At 44.7% G+C, this 15653-nt stretch overlaps 1 protein-coding gene across 1 annotated transcript in view; it reads right to left on the reverse strand.

Annotated features, from left to right (window-relative positions):
• The window catches only part of ISPD (isoprenoid synthase domain containing), a 165435-nt gene that overhangs the window by 45357 nt on the left and 104425 nt on the right, over positions 1-15653 (reverse strand). Inside the window, exon 9 of the mRNA XM_018557724.1 lies at positions 8888-9007. Within this exon, the coding sequence (XP_018413226.1) occupies positions 8888-9007 (120 nt within the window). The remainder of the gene's footprint in view (positions 1-8887; positions 9008-15653) is intronic.

Raw genomic sequence — 15653 nt, forward strand, 5'->3', positions numbered from 1 at the left:
GATGCGTCAAAAAAATGAGCGGTGAAGGCTTCACTCCTCGGAAAATGCCAAGTACTCCGTGTATAATGTTTAAAGTGTATGTAAACAATGAACTTCTCCAATCTCTTCCCTTTTGGTCTGTTAAATATACCATTGAAAGTATTTTGTTATATCTGTCTGTTAACTGAACACAAACCCTGCTGAACCTGGAAGAAATCCAGTGAGCTTGTAACTTTTTGTTATCTCAAGCCTCATTATCACCCCAGTACAGGGGACCTCTGTGAACATAAAAAAAAAATACAAGGACATTTAAGACAATTGTGGTCTTCTAACTTTATGTTAACAGTTTGTTGGAGGCCCTATTCTGTGCCACCATGAGTGTGCCCCTTTGGACAAAGCCAGCTCCATAAAGACATGAGCCCATACAAATAGAGGAAAAGCTGGCTGCACACCGGATTCCTATTTGTATTGGCTCATATTGGATCGAAGACGTGCTCCCAGTGGCAAGCACCCGGCTCATTCCTTTACTAAACCGTGGAGCAGCGGTGCTTCCTTTGTGTGTTCTTTAGTGTGAAGGAACTTGAGTGTCCTGTACAGAGCCCTGCCCTCGACCCTGCTGAACAACTTTGCGATATTTTGGAACGAGATTATGAGCCAGGTCTTCCTATCCAACATGAGTACCCAACCTCATAAATGCTCTTTTGGCTGAATGGGCACAAATTCCCACAGAATCTTGTGGAGAGCAGAGGCTGTTATAGGCATGAAGGGGAGCCAACTCCATATTAATGGCCATGATTTTGGAATCGGATGACCAACAAACTCATATCGGTGTGATGGTCAGGTGTCTCCAAGCTTTTGGCCAGATATTGTATTACAGTTACAAGTTTAGCACATGCGTTTCTTCTTTATTTCGTTTCTATTTTCATTTGGTTTTACTGACTTGTGGAAAGACTTCCAAGAAGAGTGAAAGTTATATAGCCGCGAAGTGCGGGACAACTCAATACTGATTGGTTTTTGGATGGAATGTTCAACACGGTGATATAGTTTTAATGACCAGATGCTTTTGGTCATATAGTGTATAAGTCCAGACCTCTTTAAGGCATTCTTCAATGGACATTGGCTGTACATCACTGGAAACAACTAAAGGACTGGTTCACTGCAGATATAACATCCATTGTAGGCACTTAGCTAGCAGGCTGGCTGTCTATCACAGACATAAAGTAACCAGGAGCTGTTCAGCAGCTTATCTTGTCTCTGTCTACATTCCCTTGCTTTCTCTCAGAGCAGAGGGTTCTGTTAACTTTTCAACATACAAAGAAATGTGCGGCTCCAACCTTGTGGCAACAGTTGGTTGAAGGCCCATTTCTGTCCCACCATGACCGTTCCCTGTGCACAAATCTAGCTCCATAAAGACATGGTTTTATGAGTTTGGTGTAAAGGAACTCGAGTGGCCTGCACTCGAGATTCCTGATCTCAACACTACTGGGATGAATAGGAACGCCGATCAGTGCCTGATTTTACAAAGACTCTTTAGGCTGAATGGAAATAAATGCCCATAGAAACACTCCAAAACTTTGTGCTAAGCCTTCCCAGAAGAGTGGGGAACAGGCTAAACTAAGTGTCCTGCACAGAGCCCTGACCACATCCCTACTGAACAACTTTGTGATGAATTGGAACACGTTCGTGAGCCAGGTCTTCTTATCCAACATCAGTACCCAAGCTCACAAATGCTCTTTTGGCTGAATGGGCACACATTCCCACAGACAACCTCCAAAATCTTGTGGAGAGCAGAGGCTGCTGTAGGCACGAAGGGGAGCTAACTCCATATTAATGGCCATGATTTTGGAATCGAATGACCAACAAACTCATATCGGTGTATTGGTCAGGTGTCCCCAAGCTTTTGACCAGATATTGTATTACACTAAGAGGTTTAGCACCTGTGTTTTCTACTTATTTCCCTTCTATTATCATTTGGTTTTACTGACTTGTGGAAAGCCTTCCAAGAAAAGTAAAAGTTATATAGCCGTCAAGTGCGGGGCAACTCAATACCGATTGATGCCCATGGTTTCTGGATGGAATGTCCAACAAGCTCATATAGGTGTGAGGACCAGATGCCCACAAGCTTTTGGCCATATAGTGTATAAGTCTAGACCTCTTTAAGGCATTCTTCAGTGGACATTGGCTGTACATCACTGGAAACAACTAAAGGACTGGTTCACTGCAGATATAACATCCATTGTAGGCACTTAGCTAGCAGGCTGGCTGTCTATCACAGACATAAAGTAACCAGGAGCTGTTCAGCAGCTTATCTGATCTCCGTCTACACTCCCTTCCTTTCTCTCAGAGCAGAGGGTTCTGTTAACTTTTCAACATACAAAGAAATGTGCGGCTCCAACCTTGTGGCAACAGTTGGTTGAAGGCCCATTTCTGTCCCACCATGACCGTTCCCTGTGCACAAATCTAGCTCCATAAAGACATGGTTTTATGAGTTTGGTGTAAAGGAACTCGAGTGGCCTGCACTCGAGATTCCTGATCTCAACACTACTGGGATGAATAGGAACGCCGATCAGTGCCTGATTTTACAAAGACTCTTTAGGCTGAATGGAAATAAATGCCCATAGAAACACTCCAAAACTTTGTGATAAAGAAAGAGTGGAGAACAAGCTAAACAGTCCCTACTAGATGAGAAAAAGAGCAGAGCAGCTCCTGGCTGGCATAGGCAGGCATGTTTTAGGCCTTAACTAAAATGTACTGTAAGCCATACACAGCCAGCTACATTATATGGCCAAACGGTTTAGGACACATGACCATTACAGCAGACCATACTATATGGCCAAAAATATATGAACACCCCTGTAAATATACTAAAACAACTGGTTTTTGGATGGAATGTCCAAAAAGCTCATATAGGTGTGAGGACCAGATGCCCACAAGCTTTTGGCCATATGTTGTTTAAGTCCAGACCTCTTTAAGGCATTCTTCAATGGACATTGGCTGTACATCACTGCAAACAACTAAAGGACATCCAGTCCGTAGACACTTAGCTAGCAGGCTGGCTGTCTATCACAGACATAAAGGAACCAGGAGCTGTTCAGCAGCTTATCTGATCTCCGTCTACATTCCCTTCCTTTCTCTCAGAGCAGAGGAAGTCATTTACAAGAAAACATCGGGGATGAAGATGTGAAGACCCTCATACATCAAGCTGACAGGTCCTCAACAGAAAGTGACAGATTGCCGGTGCACATTTCACAAATTTCATCTAATATCCATAACATTCAAAACATCATTACCGGCACGGAGACAAGAGACACGCTGCTGATATGTCATGGCAAAAATATGTCCTCACAGATTCCAAAACAACATTCGAGATATAGAAATTACAGATACTGTACTTGCTTCAGGGGAAAAAGTAATTAATTTTTAAAAAGTTAACCACTTGCTGCGGGTAGCCGTACATTTACAGGGGCCCACGGATGTGGTTATACCAAGAACACGGCTCCTACTGCAGCCATGCTCTTGGTGTCATTTTAAGCAGCAGGCGATTGCTGTTAATGTACAACCAATCATTTGTACCGATCGGTGGATCTTGCTGCCCCCACCCTCCTCCATTGCCACCAGCTTCCCCACGCTCTGCTTTCACCCGTGCGGGCCCGGCACAGTGGGTCTCCCTGTAATGATCGGAGAGAGATTCAGCGGCTTCCAGCCACTTCGATCACTGGACCTGGAAGTGATGTGCATTAAATCACTTCCGGTGTCACAGGAGATGAAGCTGGGGAAGCAGATCTCGGCTTCCTCAGCTTCTTTGGGGTCCCTAGGTGACATTAGGGGTCTGAAAGACCCCGGATGTCTCTACAAAGAGGACCTGTCACATCCTTTCTGCTATTACATATGGGTGCTTGTTAGCCCCTTTTTTGACAGCAATATAGTTAGTGTGAAAAAAAGAAAAAGTGTTTTAAAAAGAAAAAAATAAAAGTAACCTAAATTTTTTTTTTAAATTGCAATTTTGTTTTAAAGGAGAACTATGAGGGGAGTGCTTTTCACTCACCTCATAGTTCTAGCCGACCTAGGGTGACGGGAGGACGCTAGTTTGTGTCCTTCCATTACCCTGAGGAGAACTATGAGGAAAAGCCTTAACCCCATAGTTCCCCGCCCCTAACATGCACTCACATACATACGCAAACACGCGTGGATGTGCCTACGTGTTACATATTGCCGCGAACGCCCGAGTGAAAGCAATAATTCTAGGGCCATGAATCACTGTTAGCACAAAACTGATAAGCAGTAAAACCTTTTAACGTTTCCTCTGTGGGCAAACGCAATTTTAAGGCTTGACATGTTTGGTATCTATTTATCCGGCGTGACCCCAGCTTTTATATTTTACCAAAAAATTGGGTCTTATATTCTGTTTCGGCACACTAAATCTCATTTTAGTGTATTTTATCCCCAAAATACTGGTTTGATAAACATTTGCGCAAATATCGTGCGACGTAAAAAAATTGCAACTAGCATCTTTTGATTCTACAGGGCCTCCGCTTTCAGAACATAGATCATTGTTTATCATGTGTGTGCAAATGTAAGAAATTGCTCTGGGCAGCAAGTGGTTAAAGAATATCTAAGGGCCGGTGCACACCTATGCGACACCCTGCCGCAAGTCAATCGAGCACGATTCAGCGCGGATTGCTGCGCGGTCAGGAGTCGTACAGGTGTGCACCGACCGCGCTGTGGGTGTCATTATTTTCCAATCGCACCCCACTTCCGCCGGGCGGATCGTGCGTTTTCCCGCCGGCTAAAACAGCCGCGCGTCATGTATCGCAGGAAAAAGGTACACATATCGTGCCTAGGGAAACCGCGCGATCCACCCGGTGCGACTGGGGTGTCATTGGAAAATAATGGCTCCCGCTGCGCGATCTGTGCACACCTATACGACTCCTGACCGCGCAGAATCGTGCACCGGCCCTAAAGAGTAGAACACAAAATGTGATATATTGTAGCCTGCAGGCCCTTAGATGAGGAGGATGCATTTGTGTTCCTTTTTTTCTCAGGCCAAGTACACTTTCTTCCTTGATCCTGCAAAGAATCCAGTGTCTCTGTAATATTTTCATGTACTGAACTAAAATCTCAACCAAGGTTATCAATCTTCCCAGCTATCTTCTACAAGACAACTACCCTCTATGTAATAAAGGAGGTAGGTGATTGTAGTCCAAATGAGCAGCCTAGGGTGACAACGCTGATCCTCCATAGTTACCGTGCAGTGATTAGTGATAAGCTGGGGCTTGGTGTGAAACCAGTTAGTCTGAGTCTACCCAAGCCCACACAGTGCCCGCACCCCCCCCCTGTACTTTGTATAATCCTCTGCATTCCAGATATCAGGCTTGGAAATTGGAGGGTGTCATAATGAAAGCTCATGCTTCCAGCCATGGGGGCTGGAAAGAAAAGCAATTAAAGCTGAAATCTGGGCCTCAGGAAACACGCAAGAACAAAACAAAAGAACAGCGCCTTCTCCTCGTCAAATACTGTTTATTTATCCAAATAAAAACTGAATAAAACATACTCACAAGCGGCGTCTGTTACACAGCATTTCAGAACAAACCTTCCGGACTGGTGTACCGAAATCTGTATTGGGCTGAATGGTCAGACAATTAAAAATTGTGAGCCCGAGCATTAGTCTTGCTGACGCGTTTCAAGGGTTTGGAATCTGGGCCTGTTGTCTGCACCAAATGCCTATACCAACCCAGATATTACCTTGTACAACTAGTGGGGATATCATCACTGTGCTATACATAGTCTGTGCAGAGAGCAGAGCTGTGGGTAGGACCTAGCAGGCCCCACCCACTACAGGCTGCCTGCATAAAACTACAGGAAGGGGGCAGAGACAAGACCAGTCACCCTGCACAAGGAGAGGGAGTAGTAGCGACTGGTCTTTATTACCGGGAGGGGTGGAGACAAGACCAGTCACCCTGCACAAAGAGAAAGAGAGAGCAGCAGTGAGCGGTCTTTATTATAAGAGGGGGCGGAGACAAGACCAGTCACCCTACACAAGAAGAGAGAGCAGCAGGGACCGGTCTTTATTATAAGAGGGGGCGGAGACAAGACCAGTCACCCTGCACAAGGAGAGGGAGTAGTAGCGACTGGTCTTTATTACCGGGAGGGGTGGAGACAAGACCAGTCACCCTGCACAAAGAGAAAGAGAGAGCAGCAGTGAGCGGTCTTTATTATAAGAGGGGGCGGAGACAAGACCAGTCACCCTACACAAGAAGAGAGAGCAGCAGGGACCGGTCTTTATTATAAGAGGGGGCGGAGACAAGACCAGTCACCCTGCACAAGGAGAGAGAGCAGCACTGATCGGTCTTTATTACAGGAAGCTCCAAGTCTCACACTGGATTACTGCACACATCTGGAAGAAATACACAAAGCTCACCAAGATTCAGGAAGAATACACAGGACTCTTGTACGAGGACAATATTTTCTCATCCCGGAGACCAGCTTACATGAGGGGAAGGGAACACAGGCAGCACCCTTAGCAGAGTAACACTTACTCATGGTGCATTGAGCAAGGAGGACATTGGACAGGAAGTTAGAACAGTAGAGTCACCCTTAGTCTACACATTGTGTTGGACTTACAAGACCAACTGAACAGAACTGTAAACAGATCACAATGATGTATTTTCACAATGTCCTTCAGCTTTTTGTTCCACTTTAGCAAAAACGGAGAGAGAAAATAACCCGGTTTTAGCTTTACCCAACAGGACGGCCCACCCTATAAACCTCGTTCTCTCCCTCAAGCCGAGGTGTCGCTGTAAAACTGTTTAGCATGTCAAGTAAAATCGCTCAGTGACAGGTTTACATTTTGGCATGCCGGATGAGATGTTCCCAGTTCTGGATGAAAAACAGCTTATGGAGACATAACAAAGACTTGGATCAGCCGAAAAAAGCTTTTCAAGGATTTAAGGTTCATTAATAAATACTTAACACCGACTCCAGATAAGATCTCTGTTGTGCTGTTTGCCGGCCATGCGTTCAACAACAGCGTGTCTTGTACATCGCCGGACGGATGCGCGGAATGCCTTGCCGCAAGTTACGCGAGCCGAGTCTGGACTCTGGAGTTGTAAAGTCTCAGCACATCCTCTCCTGTTATTACATCAGCATTGTAATAGGAATACATAGTAGAGTTGTTTGTGATAATACAATCAAAGCTTACTGGAAAAAATCCCTTTTATATAGTGAGTGCTGCCTTCCGTCTGCCCATCACTTCCATCAACTTCCTGGATTCCCAGTGTGCTTTGCGTCTCTTTCCTTGCTGCTTTATATGACGCAATCTCCATTTCTCAAGACTACATATCCCATCATGCATTGCTTCCAGCAAGCAATGATAACGTGACATTGTTCAGACACTGAGTTGTAGTTCAGAGGGTGGGCTCTGGGAGAGCGGTGACATCAGGAAGCGCAAATTCACAGGGCTGAGTGAAATGGTGTCAGTGCATTGAGGAAGTCCATCCTATGGGCATCTTCAATAAGTAAGTTTATAAACTTCTAGATGGATATGGTTATTAGGAGCGGGATAGAAACATACTATAGAAATACACATTTATTTTTGGTTTTTGACCGTAGATACCCTGCAATTTAAAATGGAACTAAACCACAACTAGGAGAACAGTACGTTAGCTAAATCACTGTTTATTATAAACAGTTGCCATGTTTTTTTTTTCTTTTTCATCCATTTTTTTTATATCTGACTAGTGCTTTCTCCTCCAGCCTTTTGCAGCCACTTCCTGTCTACGTGCACTCCGTCCAGTGTAGAATATAAATCACTGTGCTGGGCCGGATTCCTAACAGTGACAACAGTAAACCTTGCCCGTGAAACACATTGGCACGGTCACTTGTAATCTGCACCAAGAACACGTGACAGGGCGACAACAAAAGAGCACAGATTTGAGACAGCTGGCACCTCATGACATAGAATACAGGAATGGTGCAGCAAATGCATCACTGTCAGGGCTGAGATAATGGGCCGGGTGTGGAACCCCTTGGCAGGGACGAAATATGTCCAAATGTGCAGCACAAAATGGTAATCCAAATAGAGTAGTTAAGTCCAGTCCCGGGTCGTGGCGGGCAGCAAGAATCGTAGTCGAAGGGTCGGTAGCCGGGAAGTCAGATCAAATAACAGGTTTATACAGGAGGGAGCTGGGTGTTCACCATGAGGTAGAATAACTCAGCAATGGGTCAAGGCTCTGACCAGCTTTATATAAACAGGGAACCAAGGACCGGCCCTGGCTGCCAGGGCAACCAGGAAGCTTCCCCAGTCAGGAGCCAATCGCAAGGCCGAGGGCAGTTGGTGAAAGCTGAAGTCCTCCCCCAGCCTGAGTAGCACCTGGGATGTGGGATGGCGCAGGCGCACCATGCGCGTGCTTCCGGGCATGCGCGCGGCTTGCGTACCGCGCACGCTCACCGGCCACACCAGCACCAGATGCTCTGCCAGGAGGAGGAGCCTGTGCCCGATGCCCGTGCCGGGGAGCCTGGTAAAAAACGGCCCCCCTGGGTCCCTGACAATCACTCAATCGAACCAGGTATTATCTTAAAGCTGCAGATTTACTAAGATTAAAGGCAACTCAAGTAGCATTAACATGTCGAAGCTTATATGAGATTTCAGTTAGGGATGCACCGATACGCATACTAGTATAAAGGTGCACAATGATTTTCCCCAACTTGAGTGCTTGTTACAGCTAGCAAACCTTGCTCCCCAAAGCCTCAGTGAGTCTTTCGAATAGCTGTACATCCAGTCTCCAGTTTGTGAATTATTATATTCGCCTGCTAGTGCCAACAGAACTTACAATCAGGGATGCAGAAAGCTAAAATCAGGTTGTGGCTGTGGGCGGAACTTACATAGTCTTCTCTTTCAATGATCACTCACCTTAGAAAAACGTATCAGAAGACCGTAAACCAACACATCGGATTTTTGTGCTTCTTTGGCGAAGTCTCGGATCCCACTTAGGTCCTGCGTTCCGCTCTGATCTGGAAAATCCAGATGGACCTTGAAGGAAAGAGAAAAGTAATACAGAAATAAATAAATAAAGCAAACATGACAATGAAGAAGCCTCTGCTTAGTCCAAACATTCAATGGAAAGATTCTAAAAAATTAATTTTTGGAAGTATGCAATGGAGGAATACAAGCACAGGGTCTAAGAAAAAAAAAAAAGTACACATTGAAAACTGGATAGTTCATTAGCATGTTGGTGGGGTGGGGCCAGAGAAGGCAAAATATAGCAGATTAAACTTCAGCTTTAGCTAAATTGGTCGGATCTGTGAAGATTGTTATCTGTCTTATAATCATAAGACATAATTATAAGACAAATTGCATTTGACCGGAGTACTCCCAGGTACACTCTTTCTCCCATGTTCTTTGAGACTAGCCTCTAGGGCACAAATGCCGTCACACAAGGGTGAGGAACTCGATAGGTTGAACTCGATGGACTTGTGTCTTTTTCCAACCTGATTAACCATGGAAAGAGGCGTCAGGCCTGTATATCCTCACAGTTGTGGCTTATGGCTTATACAGGGATTCTTCTCTTAAATCATCTCCAGCATGGGAAAGCACAAGTCTTCTTTAGAAGCAGTCCACCCAAAAACCTCCCCATAGCCTGACAAGGTGGTCAAATATACTGCCATGATCCAACTGCTCAAGCAAAGCTATCATCCAGCTGCAGCATGACCATGGACACTCACCTCCGTGTTTATGCCAATGCTGAAGCCACCATCTCAGAGATCACCAACAATTGGCCAAGATTGGCCAGGATCTTGGTGTTTGACTTACCGGTTCTGCACTGTTGTCACTGCCCCTATGAGGTGGCCACTCATTTATTCTATGAGGGTGATATGTAAAGGGCCTCCATGTCTATAATTAGTGACTGGATTGGAAAATGTAAATAAATTAGACACAGGAATAATATTTGGAAATGGTCTTTACTGTAGTGATGTATATTCATTTTCCACAATCACTAGATAACTGTACACATTTTATCTAAGGATAACCAAGTTTTGTCTTGGATGCATGGTGATGTCCATGAAGGATTCTCAACTTCTTCTTTCACAAATGTTTTATTGAAATGTTCCTAAATGAATATTTATAAGTAAACAGACACGGATAGACAAAGATATAGATACAAGCAGGTCCCCAAAATGCAATACATGACAAAGGTGTATAGTAGACTCACAGGGAACAAGAGGGCAAGGTAACACTAGGCAATTGAAAGCCAGCACAACAGCAGCAAGAGCCACAGAATTGAATTATAAGACAAGGGACCAGGTAATTGAGTAGAAGAAAAAGAAGAGAAAGAAGAACTAGGGAGAAAGGGGGGGGGGGGGATGAGAAAGAAGGACATCAGTGTTGTTGAGATAAAAGGATCAAATGGACTAAGAAGTAGGGTCAAAGGATGGGGGTCTGGAGTATGTTACCTACGGCTGCCAAATAGACAAAAAGCGGTCATGTTTATCCTCCAGTATCGCAGCGAGCTTCTCATTAAGCAAAATGTAATTAATGCGATTCTTCACTGCTTCGAAGCTCAGGGAGGGAGATTTCCAGGCTCTAGCAATGGTCATCTTGGTAGCTACAAAAATATGAGTAATGAGGATTCGCTCAAAGCGGAACAAGGTCTGGATAGGTCTAAGCAATAACGCCTCGCAGGGATCCCTATGAAGGGAAACATTGAGAAGCATACGGATTAGGTATAAACCCTAACCCACAATTTAGTGGCACTAGAGAATACGTGTCAAACTCAATGCCCACGGGCCAGAACCGGCCTACGACGGAATTATCTCTGGCCCACCTGATGATAATTAATTATCATTAGGTCTGGCCCTGCCTGCCGGCAGCTCTCTCACACTGCGATCTTCGTGGGACTGAGGAGCCGGAGAGCTGCCGCCGGCCAGAGGACTGCATTACCCAGCAGGCAGCAGCACAACGTGACAAGGGAGGTGTGGCCGTGAGGTGAGGTGACTGAGGGGGGTCCTATGGTCCAGTTCAGATGACGTGAGGTGCTCCTGGGTGGGAATCAGGATCCAACCCAGACGACAGAGAGCCAGGAGAGCTGCAGCCTGCAGGTACTGTTGAAGTCATGGAGAAGAGGGGGAGTGATATACTGAAAGTAGTATCTGTGACACCTGTGTACCTCCCACCTCCACACTAGTATGTAATCTAATAGTTTTATCTCTATTATTTAAATTATAGTAAAAATGATGTGGGGGGATGCTCAATGGGGACAGTATGGAATCCATATTGTCCCAAGTGAGCATCCCCTTAACATACTCTTTTTTTTACTGTAATTTAAATAGAGATAAAACTATTTGTTAAAACATCTCTAATTGATGATTTTCCTGATCCCCTACTGATATCTCCCCTGCGCAATGAGGAGAGAAAGCAGGGGAAGAATCCACAGAAGAGGGCACCAGATGGAAAAACTTTTTCGTAAGTAAATTCTTTTGTTGTAAATGCTCTGTGCTATTTAATGTCTGTTTTTGGCTTTTATCATTTAAATGTTTAGGCTATTTCTTAAATGGAAAGTAAATAAAAAGGTAAAAAAACAAAAATGTTTTATTGTAATTATGTAACATGCTTTTTAATAATTAAAGTACAGGCTTTGGTATATTACACCGCGTGACATACTGTATATGCCGCTGTATTATACTGTGTGAACCAGCCCGGCCCTCGACTTGGAGCATTTTTTAAATTTTGGCCCACTGTGTATTTGAGTTTGACACCTCTGCCCTAGAGCAAGTCAACCAAATGCGAAGCATTGTTCCCAGATGTGAGAAGCCATGAAAACAATTCGGGAAATATGAAGGAATACATTTTGCAAGGCGGCCCAGAGTAAAGTGCCATCGTAACAATACCTTATCGGAGTTCTCCAAAATCAACACATTCCTAGATGATTTAGCCACAGCAGCCTAGATACCCTGCCAATCATCATGAGACAAAGAAATGCCAAGATCCTCTTGCCATCTACACTGATAAGGTAAAAGTGAGGAAGCGGAGGATTCTCAACTTCTTCATTGGGTGCATAGTGATGTCCACATGGATTCTCAACTTCTCCATTGGATGCACAGTGATGTCCACGAAGGATTTCCAACCTCTCCAATAGATGCATAGAGATGTCCACAAAGGATTCTCAACTTCTCCATTGGATGCACAGTAATGTCCACAAAGGATTCCCAATTTCTTAATTGGGTGCATAGTGATGTCCACAAAGGATTCTCAACTTCTTCATTGGATGCATAGTGATGTCCACGAAGGATTCCCAACCTCTCCATTGGATGCGTAGTGACGTCCATGAAGGATTCTCAACTTCTTGATTGGGTGCATAGTGATGTCCACGAAGGATTCCCAACCTCTCAAATGGATGCATAGAGATGTCCACAAAGGATTCTCAACTTCTCCATTGGATGCACAGTAATGTCCAAGAAGGATTCCCAACTTCTTCATCAGGTGCATAGGGATGTCCACAAAGGATTCTCAACTTCTCCATTGGATGCACAGTAATGTCCAAGGAGGATTCCCAACTTCTTGATTGGGTGCATAATGATGTCCATGAAGGATTCCCAGCCTCTCAAATGGATGCACAGTAATGTCCACAAAGGATTCCCAATTTCTTAATTGGGTGCATAGTGATGTCCACAAAGGATTCTCAACTTCTCCATTGGATGCACAGTAATGTCCACAAAGGATTCCCAACGTCTCCATTGGATGCACAGTAATGTCCACAAAGGATTCCCAACTTCTCCATTGGATGCACAGTAATGTCCACAAAGGATTCCCAACTTCTCCATTGGATACACAGTAATGTCCACAAAGGATTCCCAACTTCTCCATTGGATACACAGTAATGTCCACAAAGGATTCCCAACTTCTCCATTGGATACACAGTAATGTCCACAAAGGATTCTCAACTTCTTCATTGGATGCATAGTGATGTCCACGAGGGATTCCCAACCTCTCCATTGGATGCGTAGCGACGTCCATGAAGGATTCTCAACTTCTTGATTGGGTTCATAATAATGTCCACAAAGGATTATCAATTTCTTCATTGGATGCACAGTGATGTCCACAAATGATTCTCAACTTCTCCATCGGATGCACAGTGATGTCCACAAAGGTCTTCTTTCATTGATGGAAAATTCTGGACTTTATGGTGAATGCGGCAGAGTGGTGAGATGCAGACTCTCAACTACTTTTGAGGAACCTATAATGCATGAACCTTCTGATATCCAAGAATAGCAATCATGTGATCCCCAAGCTCTTGCCAAACGCGGATTCTCATGGAAATGTCTTGCTTAGTTCTATGCCGATTAACCTTAATTAGTTCGTTAACACCTTCACAAGTCTGCTGCACCTTTGTTTGTCACACAGTGCAGATACTACCTACCCGCCATCTTTCCAACTTGAAGCACAATGCTCACAGCTATCTCTATATACAGCTTGTCTGTGAATTTAGTTTGAAGCAACACTTTCTGTCATCAGGAATTTAATTACGATGCTCGGCGGGTTTTCGAACATGTCCGTAAGTTTAAAGTCGTGCGACCTTACAGTAGTAGAGGTCGCACGGCTTCCACACACCTTACGATCATCGTACGATCGCGGGATTTCCCGCGATTATCGTACGGTGTGTGGGCACCCTTAGAGAAACAAGCATTCATTATAATGGCCTACTGCCAGCTGAGGTGATAGAAGAGAACCTACACAACGTGTCAGCACTTGTCACATATCAGTGCTGCCATCTGTTGATGAGATAAGAAAGTGGAGGCATTCATTTTCATTCAACCCTCGTATATATTGGAGAAAACAATACACCCCTCCTGTGGCAAAAGGAATTAGAATCCCAGATGCATAGGAGCAGTGCTGGAAACAAACTAAGGGGGGTATTCATGAAGGAGCCGAAGGATCCAGCCGTAGCTTTGTCTGATCCTTCGGCTCTCTTCGGCCGCCAGAGACCTTTGGTTCAGTCAAGGCCGGCCGGAACCACCACAATTGACAGCTGGGCGCAGCCAGCCGTGATCTCACGGCTGGCTCCGCCCAGTTGTAATGACAAATCAGCGTTCCCAAATGACCTAGGGGCGCTGATCTGTCATTAAACAATAATGTCATCACGGCTGGCTCCGCCCAGTTGTTATTTATTGGCCGGGACCTGCTAGAAGACTCTAGCAGGTCCCGGCCAATAGAGTAGCTGTCACTGCTAGCTCCGCCCAATTGTGTTTTTTGTAAATTATATTTTATTATTTATTTAAATTTTACAAATATTTTTTCAAACTTTTTTTTTTTAACTCTTTTAATTGATTTTCTACTCTATTCTATTCGAGGTACCAAGCAGAATAGCCGAGCCGAATGCCACTCCACGGCATTCGGCTATGCACTCACTGCCGTTCGGCCCCTATGAGAATAGAGTCGAACGGCAGCGAGTGAGCTGCCAGAGCTTCCGCTCAGTCGATCCATTTGTTGGATCGGCTGAGTCGAAGTACTTCTGCACTTCCGCTCAGCCGGACATTCAGAGCATGTTCGGCTGGCCAAAGTGCTGAAATAAGCCGTACTGAGCGGGAGTAAACAGCCGAACGTTGTTCGGCACACTTCACTTCGGCTGGGCATATTCACTCGGCTGCCTTCGGCAGCTTTGTGAATAACCCCCTAAATCTTGCTACTGGAGTCCCTTATAAGAATAATTTAACCCTAGACCCCATCACGTTTGGCTGGAGTGTCCCTTTAAATGCTTGAAAAGAGCATTTTCACTTCTGACTATCCTTCCAAGGTTGCATCTTCCCTCCATAGCCTAAAGACAAACCTGAAGTTGAATAAGACAGGCCTTCTCCTGAATTCACTAGAAACATTGTGTCAAGTTCTGTACGGTTTGCGGTCACAAATAAGTGATTTATGAGTGCTTGCTGGATTTGGAGACAAGACACTTCAGAATGGGTTGCATTATGAAACAGATCTGTGTATGTCACAGAGATTGTGAAGCCAGACACCAGGTCTTCACTTGTACATGTAATGTATTTAACCCTGCAGGACGGGTATTAAGTTTCACACCGGCGAATGACATCTCTCCGCATTCTCTCCGCGTTCCCTGCAGAGCTGACAAAAGTAGATTGTTATTTGCTCTCCAGATAACCCCACTTATAAAAGAGATAATCGGCCTCTGAAACGCAGCCAACTTGCAGAAAACTTGGAGATGTTTGTCAGAGATGCAAACTTTTAAGTGTAGTGAAAAGTTCTCTTTGTGATGAATATCTTTGATTTACAGGGACATCGCCTCCTGCGGCGCCGTACAACATGAGGGATACAAGCCAGGGTAATAACACATAATACAGACACATAAAACATTTCCACTGACACATGCATACAGTTGTATAGAAGAAGAAAAAAATACAATATATATATTATATTACAGCAATGACAAGAGACAATGGAACGGAGTCGTGTCCATACAAGTTCACAACCTTGGGGGATAATATACAAAAATAAGAGGTCTGTCTTTATAGAGCCTAGAAAATGTTGTTTTGTTAAAGTTTTGGATGGATGAGAGAGGTTTTATCCAGGGGCGTGACCGAGTGCCGACTTTTCAGAGGGGGGGGCGACACCAAAATGACATTTTGGTGTCACCCCTCCCATGGTGTCACCCCCCCTTGTGACGCCACTG

The sequence above is a fragment of the Nanorana parkeri genome, unplaced genomic scaffold, assembly GCF_000935625.1.
Source record: "Nanorana parkeri isolate BGI_ZX_2015 unplaced genomic scaffold, ASM93562v1 scaffold300, whole genome shotgun sequence".
Classification (NCBI taxonomy): domain Eukaryota; kingdom Metazoa; phylum Chordata; class Amphibia; order Anura; family Dicroglossidae; genus Nanorana; species Nanorana parkeri.